Genomic DNA, 26361 nt, shown 5'->3' with positions numbered 1-26361 from the left:
AAATTGTGAAGCCTGTTGAACAAATCCTCATGTGTCTTGAACAAGTTCCCTCCTTCATCATTGTCCCAGGACTGATCGGAGCCCAGGTATGGGCCTCTCAGCATGCACTCAGAGTGACGAGCCGCTGGAGGAAACAGGAGTTGTCGGGGAATATAGGAAAGTGATGGGCTTAAAACCGGGTGACCCCTGCCGTGGGAGGAACAGCCCCGTGCCCACGCTGGGGCGCGGCACCTCGGCCTCATCCTCTGCCCCCATGGGCGGCATCAGCATCCCCTGGGAGATCGCGTTAAGAGAACTAGTTTGTCATCGATCCATCTCTTATGTTATCGTTAGTTCTAAGCAATGATCTGGCAAGCTTGGTACCTGGCAATAATACTTCCCTGTGAAATCATGCTACTTTAATCTTCTTTTCTTTTTTCAATATTCAGGATTGAATCAAACGACCTGCCCCTGTTGACTGCTATCGCCAGTACTCATTCTCCTTACGTCGCTCAAATACTCTTATAAGCTAAAGCTCAGGACAGTTCTTCCATGGAAGAAAAAAAAAATCAGATTCTCAACTGAAGGCGAAAGGAATAAGCTCTCTGTGACATCAAAAGCATGAGAAGAGCAAACAGAAAAGTCATTCCACCGCTTTGTTTTGTTTTGTTTTGTTGCTTCAAGTGGATGCCTCGTGGACGACCTAGGTTTACTTGACATAATGGCATTTGTGTTTTTCATGAATACTTTCGGCCTTTTGTTACCCGTGAATCAACAGAGAGAGTGACTTTTTTGGCAGGAGGAGACATAAACACTACACTGAACACTAAGCTGTCGGTACAGAGCGCCTGTGTGTTTGGGCAGAATAAGGGCAAGTGACTGTGGAGCGGGGGTAACCAGTGTGCACCCCGGTCCAGGAGGAGAGGGTGTCAGAGTTTCAGCACGAGCTCTCCAAACTGCAGAACGTGCGATGTGCTGTTCTAGGACAGTCAGAACGAGGGGTTTGAATTCCAGGGCAGAGTTTGCTTTCTACGAAAGGCGAAAGAAAGCAAGCCACATTGTGCCATCTTCCTGTCTGGTGGCCGTACAAGTTACCGCCTGACACGAGACAGGAAAGAGGATCGACCGTCGGGAAGAGAGTGTTTTAGGGACCCACTGTTTTTACGTCTTCTTGGAGTTTACCTTGTTGCAGATGCAGCCACAGGCAGGCTAGGGAGGGATTGTTGGTGCAATAAACCCAGGAATCAATGTAGCCTCTTAATCTCAAGATGTAGTTCGTAGCTGCAGAGTGCACAGTCTGATACCATGTGTTCTATCCTCATACTTCAGAGCTTTCAGCGGCCTCTGTAAGGGAGGCCATTTACCAAAGTTATTTCTATAAGCTCAAGAGTGTTTCTGTTGCTAAACTCTTCCAGCCGAAGCCACTTTCTTCCTGTAATAGTTAATACAAATGACTATTTGTACTTTAAAAGGCACAGCTGGCCTGGTGGGAAATGAAACCTGCAACAGTTCAGGATGACGAATGAAAGTAATTAGCTTGTACATTTATAAACAATCCATAAATGATCTAAATTTTTACATTATCATCTCTGTGCCTTCTATTGCCTAAGTCCTTTTCAAAACACCTCTCCAGAAATTAACTTACCCGTTATAAAATCTGCCAAAATGAAGGATTGTCTATTGGCATAGTTCACTTAAAAAAAAAAAAACAAAAAAACCTTAATTTTTCATTAATGTGAAAGGAACTTCAGTGTACTAGTCATGAATTCTGACCATGTCAGAGTACGTCCCGACATCCAAGGTAAAGGAAAAGAGTTTAAAAATATTGTTAAAAGGCGGGTGCTAATCTAGCCAATCAGAGCATTGTCAGCATCTTGCAGCTCTTGACTACAGTTGATGATAACCAGGCTCTCATTTCCTTAACACTGTTTTATGACTTAATTCCATTCCTTTCCATGCATCCATTTGTGCCCAAGATTAGGAGGTGACTTTCCTTTCCGGGCTTAGAATGACTTCAGATATTTTTATTTGCTACAATCCTGATTCTGAACACCAAGTTACATAAATTTGTTTCTTCTTTTACAAATGCAGGTTCATTATGCAAGTACCAGTGGAGAAAAATAGGCGTAATAATTCTTTAGGAATAGGTCAGAACTACCTTTTCTTCTCTCTCTCTTTCATGATGTGAAATGTAGGTGGGTGCATTAAGGCTCTAAATAAGATCTTTAATTTTTGTTTTATGTCTTTCTTTCATAAGATTGAAGTTTCCCAGCTTTATGTTTTTCTCATCCCCGTCCTCCAACATCTGAGTCTGGTGTTCTAGAGTCTCTGGTTCTGTGACGTCACTGCTTGGTGTTACGCCGAGAATGGACCTCACCTGTGGCTCAGCTCAGTCATCATTTGTTTCTCGTTATGTGTGAATAAATTATAATAGCTGACGTTATATTATTTCCGTCTGTACCAGTGTAGAGCATTCCCCTCATCTCTATTTCCCTTCTCCTTGTTTACACATTTTGAGCACTTTCCCTCATTCACCACCTTCCAGGGTTTCGTAGAAAATAACTAGATACAGAACCAGTTTCATTCAAAATGTGTATGTAGCGACATGTTGAAAATTAGACCCACATAGGGGGAAATTGAGCTTTAAATAGCTGATTCTAAACGCCATACATAAAAATGTAGCCCAGTCCTCTCAAAGCCTGAGAAAATTTAATTTGCCTTTTAATCTACTGTTCTAAACTCTTGGGAACTGTCTGTGGGGAACTACAGGTGGGTCACGTGTGGGGCTGTCTCCGTGACACTCAGGATTCCAGTCAGAACCTACTCCTCACATCTGTTGCCTACAAAAACAGACCAAGAATGTTGCTGCTCTTTTATAATCCTCCTCTAAATAACATTCAAGTTTTCTTTGTCTTAAATTCAACCTCTTCCCAAAAGTGGAAAAGAAAAAAAAAAATCTCACGGAATTGCGTTGAGACACCCCCGCTCACACTACGCAGTGGCTTCACTCTGTCTTCGCTGACGAGGCAAGAAAGGGACCCCGCCCTCTCCCAATGCCCACTTCAAGAAAAAATTAAAATTAAAAAAAAAAAAAAGAAAAGAAAACTACCTCAGTTGACAGGATTCCACCTTTAGGGTTTCTTCAACTTTTAAGTCTTACCTGTTGAGTGGAACTTTTGTAGCATCTTGCTTTTTGAAGCAAGCTAGTGAGGCATGACAGCAGAAGTGTGTAATGTTACTCGGATCTCTTTCTAGCATGTTGCAGTTTTATTTTTAATAGATCGATGAGTGAGATGAATGTAAAGGTAATTGTGTACGTTTAAACATGACAATGAAAATTTAAAATGTAGCTTCCATACTTGTGCATAATTCCAAAGTATTTTATTTTTATCAGTGTTAAATAGCTTTTTGTACAGGCTTCAATCCATTTTTCTGAAGTGTGCTGTTTTTTAATAAAAGTAACTATAATCTTTTCACATCCCATGGAACTGCCGTTTACACATCGCAACTTTTTAAACTTAACCATATTTTTCAAAAGTAACTTTTTTGGAGGGAGGAAAGTCCCCGCTTGCTAAGTGATACTAAACTGTCGTTTCGGCTCTTATAATTAGGTCCTGAGATTTTTATAAAAATTTAGTCTGTAGCTTTTTAGGTTCTTCACTAGAGTTGGTTGTACATAAAGAATATAAAAGTGACCCTAATATTCTTTTAAATGTCTGGGTTTTCCCACTAATACGTACTTTTGAAAGTATTTTGTTCATGCATACTTTCACCGTTAAATTGAAAAAGTCTTTAGCTTCTCTTGGTAAATGTGAACCATTTGTTTTTTTATTGTGCTGTGGGGGAGGGGTTATTTTAATAGTACTATTTACCTAAATCAAGCAGCCCCCTCTGAGTGTTAATTTTTTAAGGGTCAAAATTTTGGTGACCATGTATCTTGGGAGCAAGATTGCAATATGCTTAAATTTAAGTGGTGTTTAAAAAAAGGAGAAAATTCTGGGATTTGTTATTATTGAAGCTCCAGTAAGACAAATTGATAGGACTTTATATTTTTGATCAGGTAAATAGCAATGTCAATGTATAGAAATTTTTCTTAAAACTTGTTCATGTATTATTTTGATCCATTTTTCTGTGGCATTTGGTGCAATAAACCTTTTGAATTTATCTTGAACATTTTCCTGGTACCGCATGTGATTTGTTACATTTAATCTCAGAACTTTTTTAAAAACCTCGAGGTATCATTTCCATTAGTTCATGCTGAAACAAGTTGGTTTTATATGTCAGTGATTTTCAACAGGGGTGTTTTGGAAAAGTAGGGACATTTTTGGTGGGGGTGAGGGTTACCGGCACACAGTGGATGGGGGCTGAGAATGGTAAGACAAAGTTCTGGAAATGTAGGGGACACCCCCACGGCGTGACGACTTGCCTCACCACCTGCATGACTTTTAAATGTTCTGCTGGACAGTCATGTGGGTGAAAAAACCTGTTTATAATTATCTAAGAATTTAATTCTGCTTTACATGTGTTTCTCACATGAGTTTAATACATGCTGAATTTTCCACGAATGCCAGTGTCGTATAAATCGAGGGAAGATTTTACTTTGTAAGATTCAGAATTTTTACAAGAATTAACATAAATTTGGAAAACAGCCTTCCCAATTACTACTGTGTTGGTGAATTTGAGTCATCTGTCTTCATTTGTAATTGTAGCGTTCCTGCGACCGCATATAGATGAGAGATCTGCCTGCTCTGTTACGATACTTCCTGTTCTAATCTAGTGTTTCAATGTCAGTGTATTAAAATATATTCTAACAGGTTACTTTTTAAATAGTGCATTATATTGGGCATTATATTGGTTTGTTATAAGTGATGTGTGGAAGTAGGTTATATTCTGTATGAATTCTGTTTTAGGAAAGTAAATGGCGTTACATAATATTTGCTTTGTAAAAGATGAGATCATTCATATATATAGTCTCAGGAAAAAAACGCTTTTAAGTATAACTTGTGCAACATACATAATACCATACTGAATCATGTTGTCTTAAAGACCATAGGGAGAACTAACATTAGGTATTTCAAACTCCTTTTTCGATTAAATGAAAATTTCAGAAGTGTTTTCCATATCCCTCAAGCAACTTTAAAATCATGCCATTGGTGAAGAACTTCTACATACATACACGCCACCTTGCTTTTCGGTTCCCTGGTGTCTAGACTGTTCTGTCAGGTGCTTTATATATGTTTAATCCTCACCTGAATGAGACACGTACTGTGACAGTTAATTTTACGTGTCACCTTGGGGTAGCCCATGGTATCTAGAGATTCGGGTCAAACGCTAGTGTGGAAGTTTCGGTGAAGGTGTTTTTTAGATGAGATTAAGATTTATTATTTCCTTTTTAAGCTTGGTTAATATATCCTTTAATCCTTATCAATTCACCCATCCATTCAACAAATACTTCAGTGCTAGACGCTGGTTGCTGGTGGAAGTACACAGGACAGAGGTGGAAAAAGCAGTCCAAGGGAGATCTTCCTGGTAGCGAGGGGGTAGGTTGGGGAGGCCGGTTCTGAGTTATAGACGGACCACCTATAGTAACTGATCAGTCAGAGATCAGGCCGTGCCAGCTGCTGGAGAATCTGGAAACCATTTTGGGAGGCGGGAGGGATGCCTCCGGAGGGGGTGGGAAAGGGAGGTTGCTTAAAACACGCCCCACTTTGGGTTGTATTAGGTAGTACCTGGTTTTCAGCAACATGAAGGTTCAAGGAGGTGACTGACAAAAGTGCTGTTTCTCCCCCAAGTATTTGCTACCTGGGGCTGACTCCTGGCAGGGCACTTCCACAGATGGCCTCTGAGCCTTCCGCAGATGTCATCTGCTTTTAGAAAACCGTCTATCCGTGTTACATACAGGCTTTGCACCTGCAGACCCGTGTGTCTGATCTGCAGCCTTTCTCCCCACCAAGGTCCACATCCTGCTCTTATGGCTTCCTTCTTGTGGACTCCGTCAGTTATCATGCCCCGTGCTCCAGAGGCAGGTGGTGTCTTTGCACAGGGTGGAGGTCGGCTGTCTGGATTCAAATCCTGACCCAGCTGCCTACTCGCTGTGTGATACTGGACGAGTTCCTCAACCTGTCTGGCCTCGATGATCACAGCTGTCAAGTGTGGCTGATAATAGGTTCAGTCTGCTCTAGGATCCTGAGGCTCCAGATGGATACTAATGACTACAGCGCAGTGCACCTGGCTGGGGTGCTGTGCGAACAGGGTCTTTCCCCGCACAGGGGACAGACCTGAAGAGGCCATTAGGTAGGGGCGCATCGTGCTGGTCTCAATCCTCATAGCTAACTACAGGCTTTGGGGAGAACCAGCGAGGAAAGAAATATACGCCCACCAGGTAAAGCCAGGGAAAGGGGGAGGGTCTCAGTGAGACAGGAGGGGAGGTGGGTGACGGAGACCCAAGCACGGTCACCGAGGTTCCCGCCCCTGCTCTATGTAGTTAGCTTCCCGCCCAGTCGGGCCCCTCCTGGTGGCCGGTACCGAAACTCCTCTGGCAGATGGGAGCTTTGGGCACGCAGACCATACGCCAGACTGCTTCCCTCCCCCCAGCCCCAGTCCTCCTGCATTGGACCAGAGCTGGGGGAGGGGGAGGGAGGGGCTGAAGCTAGAGCTCAGAAGAGATTCACATTTGAGTAGATTTTCCGCAAGGCAGGCTGCCTTTGGACCTGAGCTGCAACGTCACTCTTGCCTACGTCTCCAGCCTGTTGGCCTACCCTGCCCATTTTGGATCGGCCAGCCTCCACAATCATGTGAGCCAATTCCTAATTCCTTAATCAGTCTATCTGTCCATCTTTTTGGCACTGTTTCTCTGGAGAAATAGCTGATACAGGTACTTCAGATATAAGTAAGATGATATATATTATGACTCCCCAAAAAGCAGTTGGGTAGTCAGAATATTGTCATACCAGCGTATAAGCAGGCTTTGAAGCAAAGATCTTTAACACGGTAAACAGTACAGGCGGCAAAATTATCCTATAAAGGCTGAGATACAAGTCCTATGTAGTCTTTGGATATATGCGGCAAAGGAGATGTGGAAGAATAGGAAAAGGGGAAGTTAGAAAAAAGCCTCTGAGGGGCACCTGGGTGTCTCAGTCAGTTAAGGTCCAGACTCTTGGTTTCAGCTCAGGTGGTGATCTCACGGCTTCTCCGTGGGTTCGAGCCCTGCACCTGGCTCGGTGCTGACCATGTGGAACCTGCTTGGGATTCTCTCTCTCTGCCCCTCCCCTACTTGCGCTGTCTCTGTCTCTCTCAAAATAAGTAAATAAACTTAAGAAAAAGAAAAAAACCCTTTGAGATGGCAAGGAAGGAAGTGATACTCCATTCACAGTGGGAGCAAAATGCCCCCTTCCTATAAGCGTTAATCCCTGCCTTGATGTGTTAACTCCTAGAACCATGCATCTCCCTCAGCTTTCCTAGTACCTTCAGTCATCATTTATCATCCATGCCCCTTTATCATATGCACGTTGTCAACCTACAGATTTTTCATATTCCAAGTGTAAACAAAGATGGTTCCTCTCATGTTAAATTTTTGTTCTGTGTCTTCCTGCCCACTCTTTATCCCAAATTTCTCTTTCCTTCGGCAACTAATTGTTTTCTAGGGAGGTTTACTGGACACTCACTTCTTTGCTGTCTACTCATAGTCTGCTTGTTGCCCCCTGCCCCGCCCCCACCCGTCACAAATTCTGCTGGGTTCTTTGGCCTCCTCCTCCCATGGGGAGAGCTGTTGAATCTGCTACTTTCTTTGTGTCTCAGACGCATCACCTGTTCTCCTCTCTTTGCCTTCTTTCAATCCCTCTCATTTCTCAACTGAGTCCCCAAAACGCCTTGGAACTCCTCCTCTTTCTGCCATATCAAACGGTTCTAATCAGTCTCCCAGGCTGATGTCTAAATCCCTCCAAAAATGAAAGTTTAATACTATTACTTCTGTTGGAAAGCCCAGTAAAATCCAAGTTTGTTAGCACCATGCACTCAAGTAACACAGCTGGTTCCTCTTCCCCAGCCCCCGCACGAGATACCTCTCTGCGCGCTATTTATGTGTAATCCAGCCATCTAGAACCACGTGCACGCCCCCAAAGGCACTACATGAACATTTCCTCTGCCCTTCCTGCCCTTTGTCTCCCTTTCCCCTTTGGTTCAGGCCCCTCCTGTCCCGAGCTCAAACTGCAATTCAAACCTTGCTGCTCAAGGTCCCACACTAGCAACAGCTGCGTTGCCTAGAAGTTGATAGAGATGCAGACCCCAAGCCCTGTCCCAACACAGCTGAATCAGAATCTTTCCCTTCATTCAATCCCTAAGTGATTGACATGCACATTAAAATTTGAAAATTACTGCCTTTGGATTCAGTGTGAGTAAATGGATAAGGGAAAGAATGCACCAATCACTGAGATTAGGTCTATGTTCTGGAATGAAAGCAGGCAAAGAGACCATTTGCAAGCAAAGAAATGAAATAGAAATAGATCATGTTAAAAGTGTATACACGGGGCACCTGGGTGGCTCAGTTGGTTGAGCGACTGACTTCTGCTCAGGTCATGATCTCGCAGTTTGTGAGTTCGAACCCCACATGGGGCTCTGTGCTGACAGCTAGCTCAGAGCCTGGAGGCTGTCTTCGTATTCTGTGTCTCCCTCTCTCTCTGCCCCTCCCCCATTTGTGCTCTGTCTCTCAATAATAAATAAATGTTAAAAAAAATTTTTTTAAGTGTATACACATAAGATTGACAACACTTAAGTGGCTATTACTTATGTGAAAAAAAGGTAACCAACAATTAAGAAGGGAAAATAACATAAACTAGAAGATAGAACTTGAACTTAGAAGAAATTTGGAGAAATACAGTAGAAGAAACAGTTTAGACATTTGCCCAATATGTAAGAGCACTTTTAAAGAGCATTTTGTTTTGGATAAATGTATAAAGGATGATACTTAGAGTTAAATATCATGCATTGTACTTTGAGAAACATTGTAATTAAGCTCCAAACTTAAATTTGTAAGTAAAGATCCAAACTCAAGAATGCGTATATAAAATATCCACATTTTCAACCATCTAGCTTCATGAGAAAAAGGATTTCCCTCAAATGCCCCCCAGATATTTACTTCATTGAGGCTGCTTTCTGTACGTTGTTTTGATTCTTGCAGAATAAATTGGAAAATGTGCTGGCATCCCAGGGAAGCGTAGGAGCGGCAGCCGCTCACTAGTGACTGGTGTAAGGCATTATGTTGGAGCCTCTTACACCTGTATTCATTATTGGCTTTTGAATATATAAGAACTCTTGTTTCAAGTCATTTTCCCTGGAGAACATTTATATTCGGGTGGGGGGGGAGGCAGGCTTGCGTACTTGAAGAATCATCCACAAGAATCCTGTGGAATGGTCCAGAAAATGGACATAGAGAAAAAAGTTTCTAATGTATATCTAAAAATTTAGAAGAAAGGCTAGTTTACAAAAAGAAAGATTATTTGGGGTGATACAGTATTTTATTTATCTCCGGAAGGGAAAAAATGTGACCAAGTGGTCAATTAACCTTACTAGCGATGAGTTAAGCTGACATCAGGTGCCTCTTTGATGTGATGTATTGAGAACATGATGTCACCTAGCTGAGATTTCTGCCCAAAACAGATAACCGGAATCTACTCAGATGAACCCAAGTTAAGAGATATTCTATAGAACTGGTCTAGACTCTTCAAAATGTCAGTGCTACAAAAGACCAGGACTGAGGAACTGTTCTAAATTGAAGGAGACATGGCGACTAAATGCAATATATAATTCTAGATTGGGTCCTGGATGAAGAGAAACTACAAAAGACATTATTGGCTCAATTAATAAAATTTGATTATGAACTATAGATAATTAAATTGTATCAGTGTTAAACTCCCTGAATCTTAGAATTATACTGTGGTTCTATGAGAGAACATCTTTGTTCTTAGGAATACACCCTGAAATGCTTAGGGGTAAAGAAGAATCATGTCTCAACTTATTCTCAAATGATCTGGAAAAATAAATGTATACACACACACACACACACACTTAGAAAGAAAAGTATTAAAGCATATAAGCAATGGACTGTTCTCAATAAAGAACATCAGAGTTCACTTTGGTTTTTTTTCTTAATTTTTTAATGTTTTTTATTTATTTTTGAGAGGGGAGGGTCAGAGAGAGAGGGAGATACAGAATCCGAAGCCGGCTCCAGGCTCTGAGCTAGCGGTCATCACAGAGCCCGATGCAGGGCTCGAACCCACGAACTGTGAGACCATGACCTGAGCCAGAGCTGGACACTTAACCAACTGAGCCACCCAGGCACCCCAGAGTTCACTTTGTACTGTTCTTGCAACTCTTCTGTACATTTGAAATTATTTCAAAATAAAAAATCTTAACAGATTTTTTTTAACGCACAGCAGCATCTCAATTGGATTTAGTGAATGATAGACATTTGGGGTCATTTAATCCATGATTGCTCTAATCCTACACAAAATTAGTTCGGTGATGGAAAGTAACTAACCCAACCCTCATCCACACACCGCAATAAATCAGTTCATTTGGAACCAGCCCCAAAATCAGACCACAGAGGAATGTTCGTTCGCAGTTGAACTCTCCCTTTTCTAATACAAAGCGCCCCAGGGTCAGGATCTACCAGGGAGGACTTCTATGGCTCCGTCACAGAATGTTTCAAATAGATGTAATTAATTGCTAATGAATCAGGTCTCTGGTGACAGAGGGCAAGCCACAGTCTAGGGAGTTGGCAAGATTATTCAATGGAGCAAGGGGACTGTCTTCACGTAAGAAATAGGAACCTCTGGATTAATCGGAGCTATCCCATTTCCTTTCTTCGGTGGAAATGAGTCAGACTCAATACTGAAATACTGGAAGACTATAAAATGCAATATTGAAATACTGGGTGACTATAAAGAACTCTAGGAAATAATTATTGATTTGTATATACTTAAACATTCTTCACTTGATTCTAAGGATCATTCTTACCAATATTCAGTACAAATACCAATTCCTCATTTTACTTACCAAAAAACCCATATAGGGAAATTTATGCAACCGGCTCTAGATTTCCTAGATAGTAATGGGAAAAATGAATTTGAACTGATTTACTCTGCTACCCAGCCTGCAAGAGTTTTGACAGGAGTTATAGATTTACATCCACTTCACATGCTAAGAGCTTTCTCAGCTTTTGCAAATCAAAGACAAAGCCATTCTCTTCAGGTTCACCCATATGTTAAATAAGCACTTGAGGGGCGCCTGGGTGGCTCAGTCGGTTAAGCGTCCGGCTTCGGCTCAGGTCATGAACTCACAGTTCGTGGGTTTGAGCCCCGCATCAGCTCTGTGCTGACAGCTCAGAGCCTGGAGCCTGCTTCGGATTCTGTGTCTCCCTCTTTCTCTGCCCCTCACCTGCTTGTTCTCCGTCTCTCTCTCTCAAAAATAAACTTTAAAAAAAAATAAATAAGCACTGAACTCTACAACCCCTTGTTTTATTTAGCTATAAAACGGGAATAATACCCACCTACCCACAGTATGGGAGTTGCTATGGTAATCCAATATAAAATTTCATAAATGTTGTCACGGTTAAAAGGAGCCACAAAACTGTTATCAGTATTGCTGTTAAATAGCACTCTCTAATTCATGTTAAAATAACTGGATGTTTTTGATGACGATTCAGAAAGGCAAATAATCATACCTCCTTTCTTGGTAGCGTTGGCCGCTTGTGTGGTGTGGAAGCGCGTGGCAGGTCTGCCGTGCTCTGCTTGACAAGGACGGCTGCTTTGGAGTTCCTTTGATCAGTGTTCTCATGATCACCCATGTGCCAGGCAATACTACCACGACTGTATCTTCCTTGCACATTCATAACACGAGGTTTTGGTTGCCTGAAACAGGAACAAATGAGTTGGTTCTCAAATTGGAAAGATCTAGAAACAAGGCCACTAGTTTTCAGAGAGTTGAGATTTGTCTGTTTCTCTTGTGATTTGAGATAATTTCTAGACATGTGGCTTGAGAAAGCTAAGGACCTGAGCCACCAGCCCGTGTTCTGAGAAGTTTCTAGACTTGCCTAGGCTGCTGGATGTCCAGCTGCTGGAGGCTCAGGAAACCACCTCCCAGGGTAGATAATAACTTACCTCGGAACCCTGTGTCAGGACGCTCCTCATGTCCTTCAGAGCCATGCATATAGGATGCTCACGGTGGCATGCTCCAGCTGAGACCTCATGAGACCTATGAGTTTTGCAGGACACGGTCTCTTCACTTTGAGATCCCAGGGGAATTCAGAAAAACCCTAACTTCATGATTCCAGAGTCTGGCATTGGACAGTATGTTAGAGGAAAGATCTAGTCATTCTCTTTCCCCATTGAAATCCTGGCCTAGGTTTCAACATCTCTAAATTAGAATACTAAGTCCTGCCTTCCCATTATAAAGGGCCAGCTCTGGGGCGCCTGGATGGCTTAGTCTGTTGAGCATCCAAATTTGGCTCAAGTCATGCTCTCGCAGTCCATGGGTTCAAGCCCTGCATTGGGCTTTGTGCTGACAGCTCAGAGCCTAGAGCCTGCTTCAGATTCTGTGTCTCCCATTCTCTCTGCCCCTCCCTGGCTCGATCTCTCTCTCCCTTTCTCTCTCTCTCTCTCTCTCTCTCTCTCTCTCTCTCTCTCTCTCTCTCACCCCCACACACATACACACAAAGACTCTCTCTCTCTCTCTCTCAAAAATAAACAAACATTGAAAAAACAAAAGGGTCAGCTCTGGGGGAAAAAGCAAAAAGGATCCTAGAACAGGATTTGCCATCTCATTGGAAGTGTGTGGTTCTGGAGAGCCTCTTGGAGCCTCTTACCTGACCATCCCGCTACCTCAAGCCCCTTGGCCACTGCAAATTTCCCTCCCCAGAATCTGAGCTTTATGGGTTCCCAAGTTCTTTGGACCAAGGTCCGGTCTGCATTCTTCTTCACTCTTTCAAGAACATATGTGCACTGACTGTCTGCAGGAACCAGGCCGAGGGGCTGGGGAGATAGCTATCGTAGAACCAAGTCTCTGTTATCATAGAGCTTATATGCCAGTATGGGAGGCAGACAACAAACAGGTAAGTCAGAAGTATCACGAAGACAGCAGAAGCCTGTGGGGGGTGGGCTAAGAGTGGGAGGTATCATTCCACCAGAGAGCTAACTGCAGGGAGAGAACCAGTAAGTCTCACAGTGCCTGGGGGTCAGACACTCCCTTCCCACTCCCTAGAGTCAGAGATCTCTGCGTGGGGAGGGACCTGACCACATCATTCTCCAGCAACCCTCCACTGACCCCCCATAGCCTTCAGGATAAAGTCCAAATTCCTGAGCACGGCACACAGGGGTGTGTGTGTTGTTGCTGTTTGGTTTTTGTCTGTTTTCTTTTTTTAAATGGTCTGCCCACAGGGGCCTTTCTGGTCTGTGCTCAGCCCATCCCTCCTCCCCGACACCCACACAGTGCTCCATTGTGCACTCACCCTTCCCTCTGGGAGCTCTGAAGAAGTCACGCTTTCAGACGTTCAGCCTTCTGCTTCAGTTTCCCCTTTTGCTTCTAATTCCCTCCCTCCTCCTCTCCTGACAAACTGCAGCCAAGACTTCAAACATCACCTTTTCTGTAAAGACTTTCCCTATTCCTGTCAGGCAGGCATTTTTCTCCTTTGATAGCACATTGTATTTGACTTCTTTTGTAGAAACTATGAGAATTTACCTAAATGTCTAGTGCAGCCCTTTCTCTGCCCCTGAATTCAGTGCTCCTTAAAGAGCCCAGCATGATTCTCCTTCATCATTGGACCTCCAGCGCTCATTACCTGAAATGACTCTTCCTTGACACACAACCAGCCTGTGGTGGATGGAGGAATGAGGAAGCGGGGGAAGAGCCGAGTTGCTACAAAGGTTCTTTCCCGCCCACCCCCCTCCTTTGCCTGCCAGCCTCTTCTACCTCCTCCCACCACGATGTACACAGAAGCGGATCCTTACAGTCTGTTTTCTCATTTACAAACACAGATTAGTAGTTGGGACTAATTTCAAGAACGTTTAAAGGACAGGACTACGAGTGGGTAGAATGTATGGAACAGCTATTGCTTATAGTTTCTATTAACGTGATTAATGATTCATAGGAGAACCCTTTCATGCAAATGTACCACATTTTCATTAAAAATAATGCATTATAACCGGAAACTAATATTATATTCTATGTTAACAACTGGAATTTAAACAAAATCTTGAAAAACTTTCAGTCAAAATAATTTATTCCGGAAGTAATTATACCAAATGGAAAAGGAAAATCCTTGCATGCAGACAGTCTTCATTTAAGTGCTAAAATATTTTATAATCTTCTATTTTAAATTCAGAATATCCTACGTCCCTGAATCCTGAATCCCCAGTAGCAATGGAAAGCTAAAAATTAGTTGTCACTCAAAGATTTTGAAGATCTTATGAAAACAATAGCCACATTGACTATGGAGATTTGCACACATTATATTGAACTTACAACTGAGCCACAAAAGTCAAAAGAGGTGAGCCAAGGAGCAGAAGGCGTGGCCCCAGGATGGTTTGGAGGATGCATGGGAAGCCAATAGCAGTGATTTCATGATATACAAACCCATAGCAGCGAATGCACATACATATACACTCCAAAATTAATAAAACTAAATACTCTGAGTGTAACAATCTTACTATTAATTCTTATGTTAAGTAGGCTCCTATTGGTCAGATTTTTTTCTTTTTGAAATAATTTCAAGCTGGAAGGAAAGCGGAAGCACAGTAAAAAAGCTTTTTTTTTTTCCCTTGAACGATTTAGAAGTACATAATTGACATTATACCAATCATTCCCAAATACTCAAGTGTGTTAATTCCTACAAAGAAGGACATTCTACATGACTTCAGTGTCATTGTCAATGTCAGAAGGAAATCAACACAAACAATAAAAGCAAAAATAAACAAGTGGGACCACACTAAACTTAAAAGCTTCTGCATAACAAAAGAAACGATCAACAAAGTGAAAAGACAATCTACAGAATGGGAAAATTTATTTGCAGACCGTGTATCTGCTAATGTGTCAATATCCAAAATATATAATCATACAACTCAATAGCAAGGAACAACAACAACAACAAATAATCCAATTAAAAAATGGGCAAAGGACCTGAAGAGACATTCTCCCAAAGATATACAAATGGCCAACAGGCACATAAGAAGATGCTAAACATTATTAATCATTAGGGAAATTCAAGTTAAAACCACAATGAGATCACCTCACGCCTGTTGCAATGGTCATCATCGAAAAGACAATAGACAACAAATGTTGATGTGGATGTGCTTGTGGAAAAAGGGAATCCTTGTGCTTTGTTGGTGGGAATGTAAATTGGGATGGCCACTGTGGAAAAGAGTATGGAAGTTCATCAAAAAATTAAAAATAGAACTACCATATGGCCCAGCTCTTCTACTTCTGGGAGCAAATCCAAAGGAAATGAAAACATTAACTGAAAAAGATAACTGCTCTCCCATGTTTATAGAAGCATTCCTTGCAATAGCCAAGACATGGAAACAACCTTAATGTCCATCGATGGGTGGGAGAATGAAGAAGTTGGGGTATACATACACAATGGAATATTCTTCAGCCATAAAAAATGAGGACATCCTACCATTTGTGACAAGATGAGTGGGTCTTGAAGGCATTTTGCTAAATGAAATAAGTCAGACAGAGAAAGACAAATAATGTGTGATGATCTCGCTTATATGTAGAATCTATAAACAAAAACTACCAACCTCATAGAAAAAAAAGAAATCAGACTTGGAAGTAGAAGTGTGAGTTGGGGGGAGGGGAAATTAGAAGAAAGTAGTCCAAAGGTATAAACTTCTAGTCCCAAGATATAGAAGTACTAGGCATGTGCACCATGATGACTGTAGCTAACACTACTGTGTGACGTATAAGGAAGGTTATTAAGAGTAAATTCTAAGAGTTCTCATCACAAAGAAATTTGTTTTTCTTTTTTTTGTATCTACATGAGATGATGGATTTTACCTATGGCTACTTGGTAATCAAAGTATAGTTAAATTAAACTATCATGCTCTGTATCTTATGCAGTGATATATGTCCATTATTATTCCCCAGTAAAACTGCAGGAAAATTCAGAGGAAATCAGAAAATTAACGTTTCTATTGCTACTACCTAATCCTCAGACACCATTCAAATTTCCCAATAATGAGATTTCTTTCCCCTTGCTTGTTGTTATTTGTTTTAGATGATTGTTTAAGTGACTTTCCTGGACTAATTGTTTAAATTTTGTCATGTTTGACTCCTGAAGTTCCTGCCTGATTGGCTCAGTGGTCATCTACTGGTTGGATAGAAATTTCCTTAAATGTCTCAAATCAATATGTCTTCTGGCCTTTGTGTGAAGAGGCGTGCCTTCAGTGCTTTGGCAGGCAGCTGACAACTCCACCTTAGCCTTCATTTCCTGCTTGCACCCAGCTTCGAGATTAGCCAAAGGTGAGAGATTAGGACCTTCTCTGGTTTTTCCTCAGCAGGTGCACAGCACTGCATGTGTGCAGAGCCTCCTAGATTTCTAGGAACGCATTGGAGCCTTTCAGAAATCCCCTATGAACATCTCATTTCTCAGTTTTTCATTTTAAGATTTGTAGACTGCTCCTTGGTTGCCACACTGGTGTTGTGCCCTCAGGCAGCTGTGGTTTTAAACAGTTGCTGCTAATGGTTTTTGACGAATGCCCTTGAGACACAGCTTCTTCACAGAGACTCAGGCCAAATAACGCAAGCCGTGAGAGTGGGACTTTTCCAGGGATCTTCAAGATGGATCAAATATGACATTTCCCTGAGCATGCATTGTTTTCAAGGAGCTTCAAACCCATGTTTCCCCTCCAGTGACTGGTAGGCTGCTAGTTTTCACAGCTGCCATGGTTGTGAGGCTATTGGTTTTCTCAAAGCAACCATGGAACTGAGAAAGGAGGATGTTCCCTTTCTCATAGAGTGATTTATTTTGTTTTAAATTTCTTTATTAAGTTTTTTATTTTAATTCAAGTATAGTTGACATATAGTGTTCTATTAGTTTTGGGTATACAATATAGTGATTCAACAATTCTATACATTACTCAGTGCTCATCATAATTGTATTCTTGAATCCCTATCACCTATTTCACCCATCCCCCCAACCCATCCCCCCTCTGGTTCTCTATAGCTAAGAGACTATTTCTTGGTTTATCTCTGGGGAATAGAGCAATTTAAATTTAAAATACCCAGAGATCAGGGTGCCTGGGTGGCTCAGTCAGTTAAGGATCTGACGTTGGCTCAGGTCATAATCTCAGGGCCAATGAGTTCAAGCCCTACCTTGGGCTCTATGCTGACATCTTAGAGCCCAGAGCCTACTTTGGATTCTGTGTCTCCCTCTCTCTGCCCCTCCCCTACTCATGTCTTTCTCTCTCAAAAATAAATGTTTTAAAAAATTAATAAAATACCCAAAATCATTGTTCTTTCTGAGACTCAGTGCTTTTTTCTTAAATAAATACTCCATGGATCATTGGAAGTATTTGCTTATTAACTTCCAATGTTTTGAAGAAAAGTAATTTTGACAATTTTTGCATATGCTTTTATTTCTTTTTGAAGGAACATATTTTTGGAGATCCTTAATGCACTATTCCTGAAGTGTTTCCCAAATGGAGTTATTTTAAAGTGTCAGGGAGGCTCCCTGTTTAAGGAGAAATTCTCTGTGTCTTCTCTTTCCACTTTTTCTTTTGCACCTCCTCCATCCACTGCCTTCTGCTTTCTATTGCCACCACTTCATTGTGATGATTCTTATCTCAGCCAACAGCAGCCCCCTCTCCATCTGCCAGATGGAACCATCTCCCTCCAGACTTCCCAGTATGACTTCCCAGAAGCATTTGCAGTTGTTGACGTTGTCCTCCCCCCTCTTTTCCACTTGGGCTTCCAAAGCTCTTCTCTTTATGGCTCTCCTCCTCTTATAGCAGTTCATCTCCATTCTTCTAGGAGAGTCTCTTATTCTTTTTGCTTCTTTACCATTGGTTCCCCCAGAATTCCGTCCTTGATTCTCACCTCTCGGTGTGCTACCACCCATCTCCAAACCAGGAAATAGCATTTACATCCAGTGATCCAACCGACATCAATACACTGATGTCTAAAATTTCCACTTTTACCTCTATAATTTAAACACAAATTCCAAGCTTCTTACTGATCAGTACCAGGATATTCATAACTAGTAATAATTTCTAGCACTCATTAAGATATATGAGCTTCCAGACACTATGCTAGTTGCTTGACATGTATTACCTCTAATTTTCATAATAATTCCATGTGGTAGATATGATTATCTGCTTTTTACAACTGAGTTTAGATTGATTGAGCAATTTGTCCAAGATCAAACAGTAAAAAGCCCTGGAACTGGGATGTGAACCCAAAGTTGTTGGATTCGAAACTTATGCAATCTCATCTGTAAAATGGGGAGAATATTATAATACTACTCTTTATGAGAGTTAGATGAGTTAATACTAACAAAGCACTTCTAATAGTATCTGGCCCGTGGTAAAAATTCAATAGTGTTGGCCATTGATTACCTCTCAGCTCATTTCACCATCTCCCTGCTTCCTCTCCTCCCTCAAATACCCTCTCCTTCCCATATTCCCTATTTTGATCAATGACATAACCATATACACAGCCACCCAAAAGATACCATTAGAATCGCCTTTGACTTTTACATCACCTCCATTCCTCCACATTTAATTGGTTGCCAAGTCTCACTGAGTCTTTCTCTAAACTATCTTGCCATGCCCATCTCCATAATTCTGGCTCCCTTCATTGTGATGATTGCAGTATCACTTGTCTTCCTATCGTCTCCCCTTTCTCCACTCCATCCATTCAGGAAACAGTTTTCTACACCCAGTACGTGCCAGGTATTCGTTCTAATGCACAGATTTGATTATATCACTTTCTTACTTAAAAACATAAAAACAACAGTTTGTTGCCTCCAGAATTAAGCACAAAATCTTTAGTATGGCATGTGAAACAGTACACAATCTGGCCCCTGTTCTGCAGTTCCAGTCTGGCCTGCCTTCCCCTACACCCCTAAACCAGTACCCCGCTTTCACCACCCTAGACTACCTGTCATTTCCTCAATGCATCATGCCTTTGCTTATGCGGTTCCTTATGGCTGGGGTTCCTTTCCTGGCTCCACTTCCACGTTCTCCTTTTGATTTCCCACGCGGCCTTCCTAGTGCGCTCCTGTTAGGTCTTCTGCAGATCACTCCTGAGGGAGCTGCCTGACCTTCAGCAGTGGGCACTTCAGGCCCTCCTTTGTTCCCATGCTACGTCGTATGCCTATTACACTGGCCTCGTCACGCTGACACTCACTCTCAGTAAATCTGTAAGTAAAGGGAAGGAACCCTTTCTTACTTCTCTGTGTTTCCCATGTCTAGCAGAGTTCCTGACCCAGAACATGATTTTAGCCCATTTCGCTTGCTTCTATAAAGATACAAAAAATTGCTTTGTAGTTACCTCCGATGAGAGCGTCCGTGATGGTCCGTGATGGAGGGTTTGAAGTGAAGTGGAATTGATTTTAAATTCATACTCTCTTGCTATTTGAATTTTTAAAAACTGTGAGTATGTATTATTTTTATAATAACACGTGTCTGAATTTTCCCTAAAAATTGTTGGTTACTTGGGACATGACCAAAATTCTCCTAGCAGCCTGGACAGTGGAGAAATAGGCTGAGAAGATAAAATAGATTTCAGTGCTAAGTTAGGAAGTGGCTGGCTGGGCCTCTCTTATGTAACTGTCTAAAACTGAAGGGACAAACAACTTTCATTTAGACACTTCTGCCAGAGAAAACACTCTGGGTAGCTGAGATCAGGGCTCTGCTAGGGATGGTGCTCTGCTCAGTTTTCGGGGTTCCCGCCTTTTTATAACTAGGGTTGGACCCATAGGCGACTCCCGAGGTAGCCCCTTTGATTCACGACCCAACGATTCAATGACCTCTCAGTATGTTGGCAAAATAACCAGCTTGAATTAATGTTTCCTTAAACTGATCAAAGTAGCTGGTGATTCTGGAGCTTGACCACCCAGCATCAGTCTTTCCCAGGAGCAAAGCTTTTTCCACTATTTGGACATCTTTTGGATTCCCTCTGGTTGGCTAAAAATAGTCCTAATAAGTGGTAAAATTATGGTCTCCTGGATTCCACGGTTAAAGAAACAAATTACTAACTGTTTAGGTTCCAGTGAGTCAGTCTGGTTGTCTAATATAGACCCAGGAACCATTATTCAATTGAGTTTCAAATAGCAAAATACATGGAAACTTCCCTTTAGGGCCTCAGCCTTTTCCCTGCAGCATCATAAAGTGATGTAACCGTGTAGATCAGCCCCGTGGAGAGGCTGGTGCCGTGTCTGTCTGGTGACTGAAAAGCGTGACCACCTATTTTCTCAGCAGGCTAGTTCCCTTAAATGTTTGCCTTCTCATGGGGTCATTGATTTCTGCTCTTTCCATTTCCAGAAGTACTCAACAGCCATGGATGGCACATGGAAGTTTTGAGAAACACATTTAGAAATTATTTGGCAGGAGCTATGCTTTCTGGGAGAACAGGCCTCCTCTCTCTGTTATTTTCTCTTTGGAACGTTTGCAAGAAAATAAAGACCCCTGTTTTTAAAAGATCTTTCTGAATTTATGGCGTAGCCTCCACCTAAAGTCAGCATTTGCCAAGGAACTACCATTAGGGCTTTAAAGATGTTTTTAATTGTATTTTTCCTTTCTGAATTGGCCTTCTCCATAGATGGGGTGGGTGTTCCTGCTGACATAGGCAGTCACATATGTCGTATGATTTCAGAGCCACCAGCTGCCCAAGAAAACACTCCCTGAGACTCTCCCTTGCTGTTTCTTTCCTTTTATTCCACAACCAGAGACCAGGCTTCCAGCTCACCCAGTCAGGGACAAGTACTATGAAGCATTATTACCTGGCCCTTCCTGAGAGAGTACGTGTTGGAGGGGCCCTACTACAAAGGAAGAACTGAGGAGACTGCACGGCAGCATTAGCCATAGCCTCATTTAGTCAACTCCAACCTTATTGCTTATACATTGATCTTCCTTCTTTCCCTGCCCCCATCGAATCATGTGAGATGATGTTGTGTCTTGTTCTCAAAAGACATAATCTTAATCCTCTGGGATGACACTTACTTGATCCTAGATCAACAGCTGTCATAGAGATGGTTAAAAACATATTTTCTGGATAGTTCATATTTGGACAAACAAAATGAGTGTGCAATTATATTTAGCAATTATTCATAGAGAAGAATTTAATGTCAATAGAATTTTTCCAAGGTTCATTGTTGCCCAGGAGATTTCCTGCTGAGTGGAAAGAAAAAGAGGCTTATAAAAGAAGCTACTTTTTAGTAATTCATATCCAAAGGAGCTTATAGAGATTTATCTGGAAGGCATATGTCATGCTAACTTGTTTAATGTTCTGTCTTCAGGATACTAGGAAAATTGAGGTGCTACCTCTGAGTTGTAACTTAACCTATTTAAGGTAAATGTCCAAAGTAATATTCAGCTGAATGATTAGGACAGTTTGGGGTAATTTATAGAATCAAAGATCCAAAGCTACCTATATGCTGATCCTGTCTTTGGACAACCTGACAATTAGAGTTTTCTTAGCTATTAGTTTTCTTAGCTAGAGTTAATTGGCCAAACACCTGGTATGTGTTTGGAAGTGCAGCAGGTCCTCTGAGAGACTGTACAGAAAGCTGACAGTCCATGTAAAAGGGACACCCGGCAAATGGGCAAAGACATGAAATGGCACTATCAGCTTATTTGACTACAATACACTTTGTGACAGAGTTCACATCATTCATGATGAAATGTAGAAGATAAGTATATTTGCTTGAATCTTTTATTCTTGTTTAATAGTGCCCTTCTTCCCCAAATAGCAAAAAATTGTTATAAAACAATTTGAAAACAAATTTATTAAACGGGTCTCTGTATCTGTGGGCACAAACGATTTTGCTAATGCAGATAGAATTATTTAAATGTATAAGCAGAACTGTGTAATTCACATTAGTATGAAACACATACTGTCTCAAGGATAAAAATGAAATTGCTTCCCAAAGAAGTGTTTGAGAAAACATGAGAAGTCTTCCCAAACTGCCAGTGTATTTCAAACATAAGAATATTGCTTAAAAGCTATTTTTAAAAGACAGAAAGAGATTGTGAACAGTAAGAATATTTCTCTTTTAAGTAGAAAAAGCACTCTCAGACTCTTTTCTAGAAGGGGAGCATCAAAGGCTTGTGCAGTTCTGTAAAATTACACACACCATATGCTTCAGGCCTCGGATTGCGATTGTTTTGGTTGATTTACCGTGTTATTCCATAGGAAACAAAACCACTTTATTCAAAAGGCTTGTTAAATATCCTACCACTATGTGGAAGTAAAGAATTAATTTAAACAAGAAAGATTTCACATTACCCTAAGTGAACACTTTTTCATTACTTGGCCAGATTGTCTTCTTTGAGCTCCAGAATGTGAAAACTGCTGTCCTTGCCACAGTGATGTCACCAGCACGTTGTTCGTTGCCCTTCTGGGTGCCAGCTGGGCTTCGAGCTCCAAGGGTTATGCAACCGAAATCAAACACGTTGTCTTCCTGTGTGGAATAGCACACCCCACTCTCGGCTCCTGCTGCCGAGAGTGAGTCCACAGTGTGGAAGTACACAGAGGTGTTTATTGACTCTCGTTCAGTATTTTAAAATGATTTATATGAAGTGACTATCTCTCAAGCACATAGGCTCAGAGGCAGCTGTCCAAAATCTTACCAGAAATGGTAGCTTATTGGATTGACTAGGATCACCTATTAGGAATGTGGAATACAATTCCTAATATTGCTAGAGAGATGGGAGACTTTATATATGACACTCAGGAAGGTCTGCCAATCTCAGCAGCTAGGGACTTCTGAAATATCAGGTCCTGGTGCTGGTGCTTCCTGGGCACCCCTTGCTTATTTGAGTGAGTATCAGAACCACAAGGGGAAGGAAGGAGAGCAACATTTATTTCAGTTGCTTGGCAGCAATCCAAGTGAAAGTTTGTTGGAAGACTGTAACAGTATTGACTCAATTTAGTTTTGGACAAGTTTATCTATCCAGATGGTGAATCTTGACCTTCATTAACTAAGGATAAAGTTGAGACAATTTCATCTTAGTTACTTTGGAGATTTGAATATTATACACATAAAAATAGACAAAATAGTTTAAAGATCCCTAGGTACCCATCACCCAACTTTAAACACATTAATTTATAGCCAATCTTATTTCTTTTCTATCCTACTTATTAATCTTCCCCCTCCAAGACATCATCTTTGTAGTATGCTCTGAACAATGTGAAAACTCTTTTTCTTGGGCGCCTGGGTAGCTCAGTTGGTGAATCGTCCATGGCTTGTGAGTTTAAGACCTGCATCAGGCTCCCTGCTGACAGCTCAGACTGGCGCCTGCTTCAGATTCTGTGTCTCCCTCTCTCTGCCCCTCCCCCATGCATGCTCTGTTTCTCTCTCTCAAAAACAAATAAGCTTAAAATTTTTTTTAATATTTCTTTTTTAACAATTTCACCATATATCAGCATTCAAACTTTTAATTCCCTCTACTTCCATGTTTTTAACAGAATCCAAATAAGTTTGACACCTTCAATTGGTTGATAAATCTTTTGAGTTTCTTTTAATTCATAGGTTCTGTTTTATCTCTTTTCTCTTCCTCCTTCTATACCTCCCACCACCTTCTTCTATCTTTTCTCCTCTCTTTCTTTGTATTTATTTGTTCAAGACACTGGGCCACATGTCCTATAAAATTTCCTACAATACATTTTTCTGACATCTCCATGATGTCATTTAACGTTTTCTGCTGCCAGCTTATTTCCTGTACCTTGTTAGTTGGATTTAGAGGTTTGATTTAAGTTATGTTGGGTTTGGAGGGCAAGACTGCTGTATTAATTTGCTAAAACTTCTATAACAAAGTACCACATACTGGGTGGCTAAAACAATAGAAATATATTTTCTCACTATTCTGGAGGCTAGAGGTCTAAGATCATGGTGTTGGCAGAGTTGGTTTATTCTAAGGTCTCTCTCCTTGACTTGTTCATGGTTACCATCTCCCTGGGTCTTCACTTGATCTTCCGTGTGTGTGTGTGTGTGTGTGTGTGTGTGTGTGTGTGTTCAAATCTCCTATTATAAGGACATCTGTCATATTGGATTAGGGACTAATCTAATGGCCTTATTTTAATTTAAATTCCTCTTTGAGGGATGCCTGGGTGGCTCAGTCAGTTAAGCATCTGACTCTTGATCTTGTCTCAAGTCATGATCTCCCAGTTGGTGGGATAGAGCCCCATGTTCAAGTTCTATGCTGACAGAATGGAGTCTGCTTGGAATTCTCTCTTTTCCTCTCTCTCTGCTCCTCCCCCACTCATGCTCCCTTTCTTCCTCTCAAAATAAATAACTAAACCTTAAAAATAATACACAAACAAACATAAAAAAATCCCTCTTTGAAGGCCCTGTCTCTAAATACAGTCAGATTCTGAGGTACTAGGGGTTAGGACTTAAACACATGAAATTTGTGAGGGGAGGAAGGGCCCAGTTCAGCCCATAACTACTTTCTAGATGATGGTTCGCTCTTCCATCAAGGGGTACATAAAATCTGACTGTTTCTCTTTTGTGCTTTTGGTAGCCATTGATAATCAGTGCCTAGATTCATTAATTTATTAGAGTTTGCAAAGATGTGATGTCCCATTTCTGTTATTCTTTCTTTATTAGCTAGATTACATTGCTTATTAAAATGCTTATTTCACCTTCTATTTGGTTTGCAGTGGTACACTTAATATTAGAAAGTCAAGATTAATATTTGATTATTTCCTTTTATTTACCCATTTTAAAAATAATAAGTTGGTTTATTGGAATCCTCCAATATGACCAGTTTGTCATATGTTTTTTAAAAAAATGTTGGGAGGCACGGTCGATTGAGTGTCTGACTTTGGGTCAGGTAATGATCTTGTGGCTTGTGAGTTTGAGGCCTGTGTTGGGCTCCATGCTGACAGCTCAGAGCCTGGAGCCTGCTTCAGGTTCTGTGTCTCCCTCCCTGTCCCTTCTCTGCTCATACTCTGTTTCTTTCTCTCTCCAAATAAATTTTTAAAAAGTTGAAAAAATGTTTTCAATGGGGAGAGGGGCAGAGAAAGAGTTCGAGAAAGAATTCTAAGCAGGCTTCGTATTGTTAGCACAGAGTGTGACTCAGGGCTCAGTCCCACAAACCATGAGATCATGACCTGAGTCAAAATCAAGAGTCAGATGCTTCACCCACTGAGCCATCCAGGTGCCCCCATTGTGGTTTTTAAAATAGTCATTAGAAACTCATAAATGTTCATGTATATGTGTGTGTGTGTGTGTGTGTGTATAATATATATTAATCCATTGTGGCTATTACTCTTTTCTTAAAGTTATCCTATTTTTGGCTGATGGGATTCTCTTCAAGTTTGGCTCCTAGGTCCCTTAGACAGGATCATAGCAGTTTCGGATAGCTTTCTCATCTGGTATGGCATGATATACATGCCTGTATTTTCCATTTCCTTCTCCAGATCCAGAATCAACCATTTCTTCAAAAGCCCTGGTTCCTTTTAGTGGGAGAATTATTAGAAGAGTAGACCTGGGGACACCAAGAGTAGACCAAGGGACACCTTGCCAGCTCAGTCAGTAGAGCATGCGACTCTTGATCTTAGCATTAGGAGTTCAAGTCCTATGTTCAGTGTGGATCTTACTTAAAAATAAATAAATAAATGAAGAGTAGAATCTGGGTAGTAGGAGAGCTCACAGCTACTGAGTTGGTTCCTATGTCTAGGACCATAGCAAATCAAGCCATGAAAAAAATATATAAACACATACATTCATACATATGTGCACATAGAGCTTCCAATCCCCTTCTGGGTTTGATTTTCAGCTCTTTTATCTTAAAATCTGTATTTCCTTTCTCCCACTCCTGGAATCCTGGTAATTAACCAAGCCAGGAATGACTGAATAAGAACACCACATTCTTCCTCATTTGCTTTATCCCACATTACACCCACCGCAGGGTCCGAGTAACACGACCAGCACTTCTCCCAAGCTTAGTGCAGTTGTTTTGTTCTAGGAGTGTACCCCGCTAGAGATCTGCACTCAAACTACGACGCTTTCAAGTCAGGATTTGAGATTTGTCCTCAAACTAAGATGCTTGGAATATTTCCTCCCTGTAGGTTAAACCACCCACTGGGTACAGGTCCAGTTTTGTTTTAAATTTTATATGTACATTATTTTATAAGTTAAGGGGAAGATGTAAGGTAACATACGTG

At 41.3% G+C, this 26361-nt stretch overlaps 2 protein-coding genes across 9 annotated transcripts in view; one reads left to right on the top strand and one right to left on the bottom strand.

The window, feature by feature from the left end:
- FNIP2 (folliculin interacting protein 2) overlaps window positions 1-4150 on the top strand; it is a 132700-nt gene extending 128550 nt beyond the window's left edge. For all 6 annotated transcript variants that reach the window (XM_029939448.1, XM_029939432.1, XM_029939457.1 and 3 more), the window contains one exon: window positions 429-4150. In XM_029939448.1, the coding sequence (XP_029795308.1) occupies window positions 429-507 (79 nt within the window). In that variant the 3' untranslated portion in view covers window positions 508-4150. The remainder of the gene's footprint in view (window positions 1-428) is intronic.
- The window catches only part of C1H4orf45 (chromosome 1 C4orf45 homolog), a 94629-nt gene that overhangs the window by 4017 nt on the left and 64251 nt on the right, over window positions 1-26361 (bottom strand). Inside the window, exons 4-6 of one of the 3 annotated variants that reach the window (XR_003908696.1) lie at window positions 11699-11885; window positions 1162-1323; window positions 108-124 (exon numbers count right to left, since the gene is read on the bottom strand). Coding sequence is in view for 1 of the 3 variants with exons in the window: in XM_029939479.1 (XP_029795339.1) it covers window positions 11699-11885 (187 nt within the window). In the remaining 2 variants the exon portion in view is untranslated. Of the gene's footprint in view, window positions 1-107; window positions 125-1161; window positions 1324-11698; window positions 11886-26361 lie in introns of those variants that run through there. The other 2 variants (XR_003908695.1, XM_029939479.1) reach the window with 2 other exon arrangements.

This window comes from Suricata suricatta, chromosome 1, assembly GCF_006229205.1.
Source record: "Suricata suricatta isolate VVHF042 chromosome 1, meerkat_22Aug2017_6uvM2_HiC, whole genome shotgun sequence".
Taxonomy (NCBI): Eukaryota; Metazoa; Chordata; class Mammalia; order Carnivora; family Herpestidae; genus Suricata; species Suricata suricatta.
This window is presented reverse-complemented; position numbering and strand designations above follow the sequence as displayed.